The 17810-nt window shown below is 47.8% G+C and overlaps 1 protein-coding gene across 1 annotated transcript in view; it reads right to left on the bottom strand.

Annotated features, from left to right (window-relative positions):
* The window catches only part of LOC107108785 (pseudouridine-metabolizing bifunctional protein C1861.05-like), a 46626-nt gene that overhangs the window by 9544 nt on the left and 19272 nt on the right, over positions 1 to 17810 (bottom strand). Inside the window, 6 exon segments of the mRNA XM_015409304.1 lie at positions 1649 to 1785; positions 3107 to 3195; positions 3624 to 3790; positions 4964 to 5101; positions 9562 to 9676; positions 16058 to 16152. Coding sequence (XP_015264790.1) covers positions 1649 to 1785; positions 3107 to 3195; positions 3624 to 3790; positions 4964 to 5101; positions 9562 to 9676; positions 16058 to 16152 — 741 coding nt within the window.

Consider the following 17810-nt stretch of genomic DNA (forward strand, 5'->3'; position numbering starts at 1 on the left):
TTGTAGTGAAGAAGTTTAGAAAAGAGATGACTAAGGGGGGGGGGACATGATAGAGATTAATAAAATTATGCATGGGTTGGAGAGAATTGACAAAGAGAACTTTCTCTCCCTCTCCCAAAATACTAGAACTCAAGGGCATCCAATGAAGCTGATGGGTGACTGAGACAAAAGGAAATACCGCTTTACACAGAGAGTGATTAAACTGTGGGATTCACTGCCAGAGAATGTAGTGATGGCCACAGGAATAAAAAGCTTTCAAAGGGGGATTTGATAGATTCAAGGAGGATAAGTCTATCAATCGCTACTAGCCATGGTGACTAAGGCAAGCCAGTTTGGTGTAGTGGTTAGGAGCACAGACTCTAATCTGGGAGAACCAGGTTTGATTCCCCACTCCTCCACATACAGCTGCCACTGTGACCTTGGGTCAGTTACAAGTTCTCTCAGACCTGTTCTCTCATGAGCAGTTCTTGGAAGAGCTCTCTCAGCCTCACCTACCTCACAAGGTGTCTGTTGAGGGGAGGGGAAGGGAAAGGAGATTGTAAACCACGCTGAGACTCCTTTGGGTAGTGAAGGACTGGGTATAAATCCAATCTCTTCTTTCACATTCAGAGGCACTAATCCTCTGAATCCCAGAGCGAAGAGGCAACATCAGGGGAAAGCCTTGGCCTCTCTGCTCTTTTGTTGGCCATCCAGAGCAACTGGTTGGTCACTGTGTGAGACAGGATGCTGGACTAGATGATCCAGCAGGGCTCTTCTTATGTTCTTATGTTAAGCAGATTTGGGAAAGATTGGAGAAAAGCTGTGGAAAACCTGGGAGGTGCATGAATGCAGGGATGCTACAAGGGTCAAGCTACATCAAATAAAAAGATATCAAAATATTTATTATAAGGTGGGGTCAAGCTACATCAAATAAAAAGACATCAAAAGAAATATTTATTATAAGGTGTACACAAACGTATAATTAAAAAGATAAGGCCTGGATATAATTTCACTTGCTGTAGCTTGACCCTTGTAGCATCCTTATATATTTCAGGCTGAGTCTGTTTCCCCCTTCTTCTTTGCTTGTTAGGTGCATGAATGCATCACGATGCAGTGGAGTAGTGGTGGGTGGTGGTGGGAGGGACTGCTTCCCAACAAAATTGAACCCAGGGCAAAATAACCCATATGGGGAAAGTCAAAGACTTCAAAATAGTCTTTTAAAAGTGTCACAAGGCTTCTTTTTATGTTTGCAGCGACAGACTAACACGGCTACTCTTTTGAGACTCGGCTGTGGTTGAAGACAGTGTTATCACTGCACTATAAACAAGCAGTTGCCACTGAATTTCCCTGTGTGGACACAATAGTGTATTGATGTGTAGCTGCAGCCGTCATGCCGAATTCTTAGTCCAGCATTCTCACAGCCACACGGAGTCACACAGCGCAGAGTCCACAGAAGAAGGGAAGGAAGAAGGGAATGAAAAGAGGAGAGGTCAACCACCTCCTCTAATATGATCATGGAACCCATCCCATTTAAAATCAAAGACAGGTGGATGCTGGAGAAAAGCCTGCCTGTTCCAGGTGCCACGGAAGCGAGTCCTCGCGCAGGTAGCCTAAGACAGTTTCCACGTCTTTGTTCCCAGCCACCTCTGAGCCTGCACCTCTTCCATACTCACACTGGCGGCATTGATCTCGGGAGAAACAGGCTCACAGGAACGGAGAGAGAGGCTGGCGGATAAGAGGCCCATTCGGACACAGCTATCTGTGTCCTCGCCATCGAGCAGCCCAGCAATTATTCCAGCCATTAAGCTGAAGAGAGAAGAGGCCATTTCAGACTCTGGAGTACTTTGGGCACATACGTACGACAGACTTAGAGTGCTTTTATGCCTGTGTCATGGTCCCCTCCTCCCCCAAATCCTGAGAATTATAGCTAGAAGAACATTATCTGTTAGAAATTGCCAGTCCACTTCACAGAACTACAAACCCTAGAGTTTGCATTACTGTACTGAAGAGGTGCCCAGACTGAAAGTGCTAATTGGCTTGAGGTCTCTTGGAGTCAAGCTACCCTGTTCCAGAGACACAGGACTGCTGCTGTAAATGGCATCTCTGTGTCAAAGACTCTCCTCTTGGAGTCAAGCTACCCCTTTCCAGAAACACAGGGCTGCTGCTGAAAATCGCATCTCTGTGTCAAAGATTCTTCTTTTGGAGTCAAGTTACCCCTTTCCAGAGACACAGGGCTGCTGCTGAAAACAGCAGCTCTGTGTCAAAGACGCTCCTCTTGGAGTCAAGCTACCCCTTTCCAGAAACACAGGGCTGCTGCTGAAAATCGCATCTCCATGTCAGACTCTCCCAATCCCCTGCAATGCATGACAGGCAGCACTAGCATCACATCATTATCCTCACACTCAGCATTTCTTGTCCTGGATAATGGACTGAGGGTCATGTCTACATCACCAGTTTTAAATCAGTTTCAAAATCATTTAACCATCCTGGTTCCCCACAAGAAATTTTATGAATAGTAGAGCAATAAGTGGGGAAAGCATCGCTAACTTTCATGAATGCAATTTCTGGTGGAAACAATGACTGTTAAAACCCGTTTGAAATAGATTTACACGTGCAATGCAGATACACTTCTGTAAATGGGTGAAGTGCCGTAAGTTCCTGCTTCTGTCATTGAAGCCTAAGGTAATCCAGAAAAGTGGACGCCTAATCAATCAAAATTCTCTCGCCATTCAAAGGTGTTGAAGCTTCCCATCTAGGCTGCGTAGAGCCTGAACAGTACTCCTCTCCACTAAAGTGGGGTTGTGCTCCTAAGAGGTCCAGGTGGCTCTCACAATTGCTACATTATCTAGAGACATTGGGGAAAGTGGTTTTTTTCCAGTTTCTTCCTGAGTTTTAATTGCCTCCATTTCCTTCTCTTTCACAAAGCCTCCGAAAATGACAGCTTACAATAACCTTCCTGTCTTTCGCCACCTCCAGATAAATATTTGGAGCAATTATTCCTTAGCGATGCCGCGTACATGCATGCTCTGTTATGTTGTCACAGCAACTTCGGGGGGGGGGAGAGCACAGATCAAACAGAGGAGAGCGGGGGAATCCCATGGCTACCTTGAGCAACTAAGCAACATACCTGTCACCTGCTCCAGAGACATTCACTATCTCCTCCACGGGGACTGGGATCGCTGGGTAGTGAGTGACGCACAGCTCACCTGTCGTGGTCTGGGGTGTAAGACAAAACAGTGCATTCAATTGTGTAGCCAGAGAAGAACTGTACTGCATGATCCTCTGCTGTTCAGATAAATATTTTAAATGAAAGGGGGCCCCCATTAATGGCCACTGAAATCAGTGGAGTTCACGCAAGAGGAGAATTTACCATTCATTTCTGCACAAGAAAAAGTTGCAGTGGATTGGTTTTAGAGTGCCTTTCCCCTCATTCATTGATAAGCATCCCACTCTATACTACAGCTGAATTAATCCCAAGGAGCCCTGAGAACAGTAATTTTACGTGCAGACTCAGGTGTCCAGGGACAGATAACCAAGGATACTATCTTCCGTTCTATTACACGCTCTCCATCTGTGATTCCTTTCCCCTCCCATTTTCCATGCCTTTACCCACTTCATATGTACTCCCTTTGACCTTGATCTACCTTGCTACAAGATCCAGGATGAAGAGAGACACTCCCGTCCATGCTCTGGCCACACACGAGGACGCCGTGCTGGCCAAGTGTTACCACCACACAGTGCAACTCTCTCAGTAAGGGGAGGACAAGGGCCACGGCAGTCTCGACGACGTCTTCCAGCTTGGATGGCAGATCTTTAGAGAGATCAATGGATGAAAAACTGGTCACGTGACATCAAAGCCATAATAAAATCACACCCCCTACCACTAAGCCATTTTAGGAAGATAAACAAAATCCTTTGTCTAGATCTTAGCAAACCACACAGCAGTCTCGATCTTAGCAAACCACAGATTTCGGCTAAACATTCAGCAGTCCCAGTCCCAGAGACATTAGGGGTGTGGAAGAGGGAATGCAACTGCATACAAGTTTGCTTCAGTTCTGACTCTAGAATTCAAAGAATTAGCTGGAGTCTCTACTGCTCAATAAATGAGCTGCAAAATGATAACTGGGCAATTGCCAGGAATAGCTATCAATCTGGACAAATGCAGTGCATCGATCCCTCCCCCTGTCACATTGCTGAGTCTACAGACCAACTCCATGTGACGCTGGTTCTGGACCAGGATTGAAAGCAGTTCTCTCCATACAGTGCACATTGTATGACAAAGGTAAAATTCTAAAAGTCTTAAGGAAGAGCTGGTTTCTTGGCCTCTGCACTATGAACTGGAAAGGTGGAGATAACATGAAAAGTATAGGCCTCGGGCCCGTAGCTATGGTGGGGCCTCCCGGGGCCTGCCCCACCCCCAGCTTCCTCCTAAGGCCCCACGACTTTTGGGGAAGAAGCAGGGGGAGGCCCTGCATGCACCTGCACTCCAAGCAGGCATGCACGGGGCCTTCCTCCACTTCTTCCCCAAAGCTTTTAAAGTTCAAATGCATTGAAGGAGAAGGGGGCCCACGCGGCCTGCATTCCAAGCCACAAATTTGCAGCTTGGAGTGCAGGTGCGTGTGGACGCACCCCCCCCTTCTCCCCCAAAGCATTTAAACTTTTTAGACTTTTTAGAAGGCCCTGCAAATTGAAAAATCCTGGCTATGGGCCTGATAGGTCTCCATCCAAGAGTCTGTCCCATAATAACATAAGGAGGACACAGTTCAAAGGATGATGACAAGCTTTGCATTCCAGGCCCAGTTTCCAAGTTCCTTGACTCAGTTTCCAGCATCTCCAGCTAAAGGGCCCTAAAGCTGAGAGAGATACTGGAGAGCTGCATTCAGAATAAACACTACTGGGTTAGCTGGGCCAAGGTGTAATTCAGTATAATGCATCTTCACATGTTAATAGTGGAAAATATGTTTCCTTTATCAAAGCGTTTCACCTGCTGGCACAGGGTGTCCCAGGGTCCGGCTGATTGCCCTCAGCTCCCGCAGATTGGGAGAGACACAGGCCAGGGCTCTCCAGCTGTCTGAGAAGAACGGCTTGGAAGCCTTGTCCACATCTGTCGGCTCATAATACACTTCAAAACAGCAATGCATTAGGTTAATCACCCCAACAGATTTGGTACATGTTTTATTTACTTGTCCAACTAATTTGTAGCCTTGCCTTTCCCATTAAAGATGGCCAAGGTAACAACAAAGCTAATAATTGTCAAAAACAATGATTAGAGCTGCCACTCTTGAATTGGTCAATGTGACTCAGCGGTTATTAATCATTATCAAACCTCAATAGATAATTAGCCAGAAGCACTACTGAATTAGCTAATAGCCCTAACATTCAGAGATACCATTATTAAAATATCACAGTAAAAACCACTCTGCTTGTTACTGAGTTAACTTGAGATTTTATCACCATATACATTCTCAGGAACAAAATGGGCTCCAGATTTTGACTCGGTGCTGGATTGGTCTTTGCATTCATAAAACACAGTAACAAAAACGTGTGACAACAGTGTTTGGGTAGCAGGTGAAAAAGCTGGCGACTCGAGTGCACGGAACAAGTCTGTTTGGGAAGAGGACCCAGTTTAGAGCACGTGCTTCGGATGCAGAATGACCCAGGCTCCATTTATACGATCTCCCATTACATGGTCTCCTGAATAAGGACTGAAAGAGACCTCTGCCCAAGGCCTTGCACAGCCACATCCAGTCAAAGCATCCAGTAATGGACTAGGCAGACCAATGAACTGAATCACTACAAGGCAACGTCACAAATTCCTGTTGGGTGAATTCAAGTAGCATCACAGTTGCCCACTGAGTGGCCCTGTTTGGGGGTCAATGTAGCCTCAATTAGGACCATGTGTAAGCCTTTGATGTGCAGCCTGGCATGCAGATATTAGGTACAGTGTAAAAACATAAGAACACAAGAGAAGCCATGTTGGATCAGGCCAATGGCCAATGCAGTCCAACACTCCGTGTCACACAGTGGCTAAAAACACCAGGTGCCATCAGGAGGTCCAGCAGTGGGGCCAGGATACTAGAAGCCCTCCCACTGTTGCAGATACATTCTCAGGAACAAAATGGGCTCCAGATTTTGACTCGGTGCTGGATTGGTCTTTGCATTAATAAAACACAGTAACAAAAACGTGTGACAACAGTGTTTGGGTAGCAGGTGAAAAAGCTGGCGACTCGAGTGCATGGAACAAGTCTGTTTGGGAAGAGGCACGTGCTTCGGATGCAGAATGACCCATGCTCCATTTATACGATCTCCCATTACATGGTCTCCTGAATAAGGACTGAAAGAGACCTCTGCCCAAGGCCTTGCACAGCCACATCCAGTCAAAGCATCCAGTAACGGACTAGGCAGACCAATGAACTGAATCACTACAAGGCAACGTCACAAATTCCTGTTGGATGAATTCAAATAGCATCACAGTTGCCCACAGAGTGGCCCTGTTTGGGGGTCAATGTAGCCTCAATTAGGACCATGTGTAAGCCTTTGATGTGCAGCCTGGCATGCAGATATTAGGTACAGTGTAAAAACATAAGAACACAAGAGAAGCCATGTTGGATCAGGCCAATGGCCAATGCAGTCCAACACTGCATGTCACACAGTGGCCAAAACCCACGTGCCATCAAGAGGTCCACCAGCAGGGCCAACTCTAGAAGTGCTCCCATTGTTGCCCGCCAAGCACCAAGAATACAGAGCATCACTTGCCCCAGACTTAGTGGCTAATACCTTGTAGCTAATAGCCACTCGTGGACCTCTGCTCCATAGGTTTATCTAATCCCCTCTTGAAGCTGTCTATGCTTGTAGCTGCCACCACTTCCTGCAGCAGTGAATTCCATGTATTAATTACTCTTTGGGTGAAGAGGTACTTCCTTATCTGTTCTAAGCCTACTGCTCATTAATTTGAGTGCCCATCAATTCTTGCATTGTGAGAAAGGGAGAAAAGTACTCCTTTCTCTATCTTCTCTATCTGATGCATAATTTTGTAAACCTCCATCATGTCACCCCCTCAGTTGTCGTTTCTCCAAGCTATAAAGCACCTTAACCTCTTTAATCTTTCTTCATAGGGACGGTGTTCCATTTCTTTAATCATTTTAGTTTGGTGTAGTGGTTAAGTGCGCGGACTCTAATCTTGGAGAACCGGGTTTGAGTCCCCACTCCTCCACTTGCACCTGCTGATGTGACCTTGGGTCAGTCACAAGCTCTGGCACAGCCGTCCTTGAAAAAGAGCAGTTTGTGTTAGAGTCCTCCAAGCCCCACCCACCTCACAGGGTGTCTGTTGTGGGGAGAAGAAGGGAAAGGAGATTGTAAGCCGCTCTGCTCTGAGACACCTTTGGGTAGTGAAGGGCGGGGTATAAATCCAATCTCTTCTTCTCTTCTTCTTTTCTGCGCTTTTTCCAGCACTATAACTATAATATCCTTCTTGAGGTGGGTTGACCAGAACTGTACATAATATTCCAAATTTTGGGGGGAATTCCAAATGGAATTCCAAACACCATTGATTTGTCCAGTAGGTTCAACAAAAAAGAAAATGTTGGCTAAACAAAGAGCGAATACATCTTATAAAGGGCAACTGGGAATAATGAAGAATCAATATAGCATCAATTAGGCCCATATGTCTGTCTTTAATTTGCAGCCTGGTGTGAAGATACTAGGTATAATATAGGTTCAATTTACGAGAAAACGTCAACCAAATGAAGAGTAAACATTACTTATAGAAGACAAGAGGGAATCGTAGAGAATCCCTTTTGGTTTGGATATGGGCAGAAAAATACTTCAAGCTTCATTTAGGGACCAACACACCAGCTCTTTTTTGTTTGCCGCCACAGCACAACTTTCGCCTCCCCACCAGCACCGGTTCCAGGATTTGGGGGGTCCTGGGCAGCAAAATATTTCAAGCTTCATTTAGGGAACAACACACCAGCTCTTTTTTTGTTTGCCGCCACAGTACAACTTTCGCCTCCCCACCAGCAACGGTTCCAGGATTTGGGGGGTCCTGGGCAGACAGTCCCTGGAGGCCCCCTCCCCCCCACTGCCCACCCACATATCCTTTGCCCACCCACTTATGCATTTGCTTGCCCTCCCAGTGCACATACACCCTTCTCCAACTGTACTGGGCCATGTGTGCAACTGGGAACACCACTGCTGGGTGTTTCACAGCCCTTCTCTTCCCAGGCACTCTGCACCTGCAGACGGGAGAGTGAGTGGAGTGGTGCAAGGGCTCACAAGCAAGCAGATGGAAAGTGGGGAGGCAAGCGGGTAGGGAGAGACAGCAGTGGGCCCCTCCACAAGACCTGGGCACCTCAGCAGCTGCCCCACCTCACGGTATGTTGATGCCGGCCCTGCTCCCCACACATACTGTTTTTATTTTACTTTACTTTGTTTATTAGATTTTTATCCCACCCTTTCCTGCATGCAGGGCTCAGGGTGGCTCACAGCAATTGAAAACACCAGACAATACAATAAAAATGTTCTACAGTTTTACAAAATGATGCACACAAAGATGGCCCATAAACCTAGGAGTGTGCTCCTATGGAGTGCCCAAGATTAAAAAAGGGCAGTGGGCAGTCACACCCAGCAGTTACTGAACATACCAGTTCGGTGTGTGGAGCAGGGGAGACCAGAATAACGAGACACCCGTCGCCTCAACCAAAGGCCCGGCTGAACATCTCCATTTTACAGGCTCTGTGGAACTGAAGCAGATCCCACAGGGCCCTGATCTCACATGGGAGAGTGTTCCATCAGGCGGGAGGCTCTGGCTCTGGTCGATGATAAATGGATGTCCGGGGGACCACCAGTAGCTGTTGTTCTGATGAGCATGACACTCTTCAAGGGACATAGTAGGAGAGGTGGTCCTGTAGATATGTAGATTCTGACCTGGACCACTCAGGGCTTTGAAGGTTAATACCATAACCCTGAACTAGATTTGGTTGGTACTCCACTGGAAGCCAGAGCAGCTGGTGAAGCACTGGTTGGATCTGTACTCTAAAAGGTGCCCCCATAAGGACACGTACCACTGCATTTTGAACCAGCTAGTTTCCGAGTCAACCGCAAGGGCAGCCCAGCATAGAGCGAGTTACAGTAATGCAGCCTGGAGGTGACCATCGCATGGATTGCAGCGGCTAGGTTGTGAGGAGAGAGATTGGTCACCCCGAGCAGTCACTGAACAGACCACCCTATAGAACCCCTATTGGCTCTATTGTAAAAATCATGTTATGGACTCAACAGAAGCTCCCCAGGGCAGTTTGCAAGAGTGAAAACCGCATTACCGGGGAGAAGGGGGGGGGGGGCTAAAGCTGCTTCTCCCTGAATGATGAGCAGGGTATGACTGGAAGGCACAAAACTCCCGTTGTGCACGTGATACAAAGTCCCCGTGTTGCTCCCCAACAAGCAAGGACTTTTCAATGTGTAGCTGGAGCTTTTAGATGCAAGATGATTATGGCTAGATTTGATTTTCACTGGGTGAATGGAAAAAGGGGCTAGCGCCTAAAATCGGACTGCGCTTTGTGACTGTCCCACAGTGTTGCTTCTTACCTGCTAAGTGATGTTCTCTGGCAAACTGACAGACATACTGAATGGTGGAAACTGGTACATTCCCGTCGATGCATACCAGCGGTGCCCGGCACAGGTTCTCCCTGAATCCAGACACCTGAAGGGAAGGCAGAAGGCGGTTGGCAATTAGTAGCTTATTTGAGAATATAGATCCCTCCCTTCCTAAAACAAAAATGGAGAAGCCCAGAGTTGGACATGTGCCATTTAACCTGAATGTTCTGGCTGCCCTGGTTGATTTGGGATCGATTGATAATATTGGGTGGTGAAATACTGTAATTCCCTTTTCTTTTCCTCCTTCAAGCGATACATTTGGAATCAAACCAGGACCCTTATTGCTGTCCACGAATGGCTTGAGGATCACCAGCAAAAAGATGCTTCCTTTCCACAAAGATCTATTTCTGGTGGGTTGACTGGTGTAGCATAAGTTGCGTTGTGGACCTGAATTTCCCTCTGCGTCTCAGCATGGTACGAGGTTCTGTGGACAGAAATCCTGCTTCCCATTTGCTGGTCTATTATCCAGTTGTCCCCTCCCTCTTAAAACTGTCATTTTCCCTGGACTACTGGCCTATGCTATGTGTGGGCGAGTTTCTCTGATCAGATTATTCCAGTGGGTTGGGAATGTGTATTTCTCTCCTCCCCCTGAGGTTGATCTAGGAAATTGACCAAGATGCGGGTGGGGAGGAGGGGGGACTCCCATGAGTCCCTGTAAAATTCCAGGTGCCAGGAGGTCTAGAAAAAGGCTCCTTGTAATTTGTGAGATTACAGCTGCCCCCAAAGTGCTTCAAAAAGCGGAAATTTTTATTTCTATCGTACACAACAGAGGCTATTTATTTATATCCTGCCTTTCTACCCAATAGGGACCCAAAGCAGCTTAAACTACACCAGTTTGGTGTAGTGGTTAGGAGAGTGGACTCTAATCTGGAGAACCCAGTTTGATTCCCCACTCCTCCACATGCAGCTGCTGGGTGACCCTGGGCAAGCCATAGTTCTCTCAGAGCTGTTCTTGAAAGAGCTCTCTCAGACCCACCTACCTCACAGGGTGTCTCTTGTGGGGAGAGGAAGGGAAAGGAGTTTGTAAACCGCTCTGAGACTCTGAGTGAAGGGCGGGGTATAAATCCAATCTCTTCTTCTCTTCTTCTTCTTGTCTCCTCCATTTTATCCTCCCAACAACCCTGGGAGGTAGTTTAGGCTGAGAGTGCATGTGTTGTGGACCAGCCAAGGTCAGCAGAGCAAAGGGAATCTGAAGACTCCACTGAGGAAAAGACAGCCAAGGTGTTGCAGGAAGAGGCTCTCTCTGGGGGGCCAGCCATAGATCCTCAGCCAGGAACCATCACATTGGCCCTTCAGCTCCCCAACCCTGAGCTGACAACAGAGAGCCAGTTGCTGGTCAGTTCCCCACCACCACCACCACTAGACTCTCGGGAACGCCATAGGACAGTGGTGGCAAACCTATGGCACGGCATGCCATCGCCCCAGCCAGGCCCAGACCATCATTCAAGTGTTGAATTCTCTGCCAAATAGTTTTAAGTAAATGAAAGCATTTGGGATTTCTTTCCTTACTTTGTTTGGATCGTCTTAAGTTAATGTATGAGTTGTTTTTTCTAAAGTAAAACCTCAGTTTTCAGGTTAAACTGCCGTGTTGGCACTTTGAGATAAATAAGTGGGTCTTGGGTCGCAGTTTGGGCACTCGGTCACTAAAAGGTTCGCCATCACTGCCATAGGAGGAGGGTGAGGAGAGACCTTCAAGACATAAGCCACAGTGCCTGCCTGGCAGCACAGCTATGGCCCAGCACCAAGAGCGAGGATGGGTGCTTGCAGGAGCAGGACTGAGGCAGCTGCCAGGTGCATGATGCAACACAAGCTGTTGAGCAGCGTGGTGCTTAAAAGCAACAGAGAAGGGAGTGGCTGTGTGGAAGCAACTTGTCTGATAGTTACTAACCTTGCTGCTTCTGCTCTGGATGGCCCTCTGCGTCTCTGACCCTGCCGTGTACTTTTGTATCATTGCTCTCAGATCGCCCTTTGTAGCTGTGAGTGTTGCCTACTTTGTGCCTGAACCTTGGGACTGGATTTTGACGCCTGGCCCTGGAGTTGCTCTACAAACACGGATGCCTGGAAACTGCATCTGTGTGCCTGCTCGGAGGAGGCCAGCTACCAGAACAGTGTGACAGGTGCAGGGTCACCCAACAAGCTTCCACGGCAGCGTGGAGATTTGAATCTGGGTCTCCCAGATCCTCGTCCAACCCTTTAACCACTGTACACAACACTGTCCCAACAACTACATGGCCTGCCAGCAGCTCTCCAGGAGCTCACCCAAAATGCTCTTTGATGGCCTTGCTGCCATTTTGCCTGGACTACTGGCCTATGCTATGTGTGGGTCTCCTCCTTTTTGTATCTTGTATTTCATCAAGAAATCACTGAAGGCAGCATCATAGCAGAGCATCTATCAACAAGCACAGGCCGATGGAAATTCTGAGGCTGTTCAATTTGCAGGGATCCTAGGGAATAATAGATCACTTAATGGTTTTGCCCGCTTTTTCCCTTCCTTCTGCCTCTCCTCCCTTTCCCCACCCACATTTTGTTAGAAATCACCACTTTTTTCCCCTCCAGGAATGAATCTTCAGCTTTTTTTTGAGGGTCTTGATGATAAATGAATAACTGAACTTTATGCATCTTCCTAAATAAACATTATTGGCTGTTAAGTGTCGGCTCTTAATTTTTGTCAACAGTCCTCTTAGTAGGGGAAAGGGTGGTGTTGCACCTGAATGGTTCCTAATCACCTCTTCCATTAGCTTCCCAAAATATTCCCCCCCTAGCCACCAACCAGACAGTGTTTATCTGCGTTTCTACAGCACGGTACATTCTAGAAATACAAGAGCTGTGGGGGGAGGCGGTGGAAACTGGAGAAATGGCTTTCAGCACCGCACCACCTTGTCGGTCTCCAAATTGCAAGAACAAGCTCGCTGTAGGTGGCCATGAACTCTGCAATTGCTCAAAGAAAGCTGCCTTTCCTAGAATGACAGCTTATCTGAGCTGGCTACAATATCATGAAATTGCTTATCAGGTGACTCTTCGGTAGGAAAGTGTGGTAACAAATTGGGGTTCTGCAGGGGCGTGCATGTCCCCTTCGTAGACCTTTAATGGCTGTGGCCAAGGAGCCCCCAGGGACTGGAGGAGGTGGGGAAGGTGTAGGGCCATGTGTGTATCTGTGTAACGAAATCACAGTTCAGATGCTCTAGGAGACGGAGAAGCAGAAAGGCTCTGCTTGAACTGGTTGAGGCACCTTGGGGGCACAAGCATCCCCCCCCCCTCTCTCTCGGGGATCTGGTGTGAACACACAAGAACACTTGAAGCTGCCTCATACAGAACAGAGACCATCAGTCCGCCAAGGTCAGTATTGTCTACTCAGACTGGCAGCAGCTGTCCAGGGTCTTCAGCACGTCACCTGATCTTTTAAACATGAAGCTGCCCTGTGCCATCAAATCAGTATCGTCTACTCAGATTGACAGAGGCTCTCCGGGGTCTTAGGTAGCGTCTTTCGCATCACTCACTACCAGACCCTTTTAGCCCGAGCTGCCAGAAATTGAATCTGGGACCTCCCAAATGCCAAGCAGATGCTTTACCACTCAGCCACAGCCCTTCCCATGTGGGACAGCAGATCTATTGCCTTGCAGGAGTGCCTCTCTGCCTCTATCCATTCTCCACTTGTATATTTGGAAATAAAGCAAATACTATAAAATGCACCATAAGACTCCAGTGGTCTTTCCTAGAAAGACAACCAACCTGGCTAGCTCCTGGAAGAAGCGGGACAGTGGGGATTTACGAACTAGCCTTAAACCAAATGGATATCTCCACTGTTTCCGCTGGCATCCCTTCCATCACTGTCTAGTCCCAGATCTCCCTTTGTTTCCCTTTGCTTCATCCTCCTTGGAAGCTACCCCTGCGCCTTAGGAAGGGAAAGGACAACAGAAGCAGGATTGCCAAACTCCAAGCGGTGGCTGGAGATCTCCTGGGATTCCAACCAACCTCCAGGCAACAGAGGCCAGTTCACCTGGAGAAAATGGCGGCTCTGGAAGGCGGGCTCTATGGCATGATACCTCATTGAAGTCCTTCCCTCCCAACCCCACCCTCCCCAGGCTCCCCCCTCCCCCCCAAATCTCCAGGTATTGCCTGTCTCAGAACTGGCAGGAGCCCTCCTTCCTGAGCTGGGACAAAAATGTGTGAGCCAGAGGCTAAAAAACTGTGAGCTAGCTCACTCTAACTCAGCTTAGAGGGAACACTGGCCCAGAGGACTACTATTCCTAGAATAATTAGTAGGGAGGGAATAGAGACTGTCTACAGATTCTGCCTCAACCCTGCCATTTTTAAAATGTCATTATCCCATTCTGCACTTTTGTGAGAGGTAACTCAGATATTGTATAGGACCCCACGGTCTGTGGATACAAGGACCACAGATGTTTCTCACGTCCCCTTCTTTCCAGCAGTCCTTTCCAATTTCAGTAGTTTATTCCTCAGGGATACATAACTCATTTGGTCTTGAAGTTGGGTTGCCAACCTTCAGGTGGGACCCAGCCTGGAGATCTTCCGAGACTGCAACTATCTGCAGGCAACAGAGATCAGTTCCCCTGGAGAAGCTGGGTGTTTTGGAGGGTGGACTCCATGTCTCCATACCCACAGAGGTCCCTCCCCTTCCCAAACCCCACAGTCTCCAGACTCCCCCCTCAAATCTCCAGGAATTCCCAAACTCAGATTCTGCAGTCCTATCTTAAAGCCATGTGGGCTGGAAAGCTGCAGTGAGGAAGGGGAAGGTAGTCAAATCACCCTGTCCTTTCTCTTATATCAGTGTGCTGATGGACCAATGGAAGAGGCAGAAAGAATGATTCCGTTCCCTTTCCCCTCCCTACTGTATGCTCCTGAGCCATGTGGCTACACAGGTCCCAGGACCCCAGGAATAAATGTTCCCATGATCAGAAAGGACTTCTTGGGGAGGGGAAGGAAATGCAGGATAGATATGTGACCATCGGTGCATTTCACTAATCGTTTGCTGGATCCAATGCACAGTTACTGAGGACAGGAAGGGACTGCTCCCCACAAGAAACATATGCTGTTTTTTAGACCACACATGATCATTCCATAGAACTTAAGTAAGTTATCTGGTTATTACAGAAAATAAAGAATAAGCACAAAAAACCTTCTCCACAGACTGTTTTTCCTTGTACTTAATCTTGCACAGATCCAAGGATGGAACTTCAAACTCTCTTGTTAATCTTGCCTCCCCCCCACCCTCCATAAACACCTTGAACTGGCACCCTGGTGGCTAACCAGAGCAGTACAAAGACAGATGTAATAGTCATTAAACATTTTCAACACCCCCCAATGGTTTTGTCAGGTGGAAATCTGAACTTCATGTGTTTGAAAGCTATGCAGCCATGCCAATATGTAAACACTCTGGGCAAAATAGACAAGGGAATTTCCTCCTGCCTAAGGAGGGATGGGCAAGAACAGGCTCATGAACTAAAGTTCGTGATGAATTTTGGCTGGTTCGTGTTTCACAAAGACAAGTTTGTGTCAGGTCAACCAAAATGAAGTTTCCATGAACTTTCAAGCTGTCTGTGGAGGTTTGTGTCAGTTCATGAGCGGATACATTTCTTGACAGACTGTCTCTGCTCAAGCAAAATGTTTATAAAACTTCAAAGCAACAACTTGGAGGGCACATAGCGGAGTATCCGGGGGAGGTCCCCTGTGAGTTTGGTGTCTCTAGCTTGCACAGGATCTGTTCTATACACTTCTGAACCTGCACCTGTCAAAATGATGGTTTTGACAGGTGCAGGTTCAGGAGTGTATAGACCGGATCCTGTGCAAGCTAGAGACACCACACTTGCAGGGGATCTCCAGCTGACTCTCTGCTATCTGCCCTCCAAGTTTGGTGAGGAATGGATGTATGGGACCCAAGTTACAACTCCCAAAGATGGTGCCCTCAGAAAAGTACTTTCTGGGGAAATGACAGGCAGTCATTTCCCCAGAAAGCACCTTCTTTGGGGGACCCTAGCTCAAACCCTGTAAATCCAATCCTCACCAAACCTTCTTTGGGGGACCCTAGCTCAAACCCTGTAAATCCAATCCTCACCAAACATGGAGGGCAGGTAGAGGAGAGTCAGCCGGAGAGTTTAATGTATCCAGCATGATGGGGGGGGGGAATTCTACCAACTCGCAAACCAAACCAATTTGTGAGGTGGCTAAAAGTTTGTGATTGTCCGTGGTTCACAAACGGGGCACACGACAAACTGAAATGCATTTTCCCAGTTCGTGGCCATCCCTATGCTTAAGCGCAATCAAGTGAATCAGACACATGCAAGAGTTTGCTGCCTGAAGTATGGCAGTGCGTACAGTGTCAGCACTGCAAGATCAAACCGACCGTCAGATGGCACTCAGTAAAAGCCAAAAACCATGCAGAGTAGGTTATAATCGTTCTTTGAGCTACCATATGCCTGCAGTGACGTAGGACAGACTCAGAATGCTCATCCTTCCCCATTGCTGAGATAAAGACAGGAATTTTCCCAAGGCGACTTAAGCAATCTGAAAATTAAAAAAAGGAGAGAGAGCTACTCACTCAGTCGTTTCTTTTCCACAGTCAGCTGCAAACAGAGCCAAAACCGAGCGCCATACGACCCTGAATATAACACTATATTCCCCCATCAAAATCAAGCAGTGCCTATTCCCACATCAAGTTCTTTCTACGTACTTACACAAATGCAAGCACTATTCAGCCGAAGTTTTAATTCTCCCTGAAATTTTCCTGTTTTTTCTTTATTTGAATCTTAATTAATTACTTCCTTTCACTCACAGCTGACCATGTCATGTTACTCATGAATTCTTATTCCTGAGGTTTGGTGCAGGAGGTATGGGAGGACTTAATTTGTGCGGTTTATTTTTTAAAAATGCCGTGGGGGGGGGGAACAGGGGAAACCTGTGCTTTCCCTCCCACATGGCAACCATCCAGGCTTTGTTTCAATCTTTCTCAAAACGTCCCGGCCAAGCAGATTGGGAAAGAGCAGAGAAAAGCCAGGGAAATCCCAGGAGGCAGCACGATGCCGGGAGGAAGTGGCGGGGAAGCCCCACTTCCCAACAGCATCAAACCCATATGGAACAGGTCTAAGATTTTTGTCCTGGAAAATATAACCAGCACAGTTCTGATTCTGACAACTGTGTCGGTATCACATGCCTCTTCCATTTCCACACAAGAATATTTACTGAAAACAAGGTTTGCTGTATCTCTTCTGCTACTCACAGAAACAGAGAGATTTCATGTGCTACAGCATGGAGAGAGAAAAAGCACCACTGCCACTGAAATAGGGGGTATGCTTCTATGTGGAGATTTTTCTCTACATAAAATGCAGGAAGCCACCAAATTCTAAAGGGCCGTCTACACAACATCATCTTCATTCTTCAGTCTCAGGGAATTTCCCTTCTAAACCAGAGCAAAACAACAGCGACAGCCCTCATTTGATCCAGCTTGAATATGGGAAAAAGCAGGGGTGCCTGCAGGCCAAGCATCCATCTGGACATTCCACTCACAGCCCAGACTCTGCATTCCCTCAATTCCCTCCCCTTTCAGCCTCCTTTAGGGCTTTTTCACTTTCACAGCTGATCCCAAGTCATCAGGGGTGGTCTTACTGATTCTGGCAGGTAAAAGTCCAAGGTGGGCCCCCCAAATCACAGCCCCCTTCCTCCTTGATCCACTGCCCAGGCCACCCCAGCCTCAACCAAGGGCCATCCCTTGCCCTGTGTAAGGTGGGCAGGTGGGTGTGGTAGCTGGCCAATGCCTGAGGCCACGAAGGGTCCGACAAACACGCTGCACAGCTGCTGGCTCTTCCTCTTCTCTCCACCTCCGTTAAGGGAGCGAGGCTGTGGGAGGTTGGCCTGCCCAGCCTGGGGCTCAGGGCAGCTGTCCTGGACACTCTGTGGGTAAAGCCACCCCAGTGTGTGGTAGCTACAGCACATCTCATCTGGGAAAGTGAAAGAGGTAAAGGGGGGGGGGTGTTTCCAGATGACCAGGAGGATGGCGTGATTGTTGTTGCATCCAGGTTTTGGGGGCCCTGGGTACCCCCTATGCCCCCTACTAGCCCTCTTTTATTGCCTGCCCACTGGCATGCTCTCACCAGCTTGTGCATCCTTCCTCTACCCACTCGCAAGCTCTCCCACAACCTTGCCCGCACTGCCTGCATGCTCTTTCC

This window comes from Gekko japonicus, unplaced genomic scaffold, assembly GCF_001447785.1.
Source record: "Gekko japonicus isolate JY-2015 unplaced genomic scaffold, Gekko_japonicus_V1.1 scaffold515, whole genome shotgun sequence".
NCBI classification, from domain to species: Eukaryota; Metazoa; Chordata; class Lepidosauria; order Squamata; family Gekkonidae; genus Gekko; species Gekko japonicus.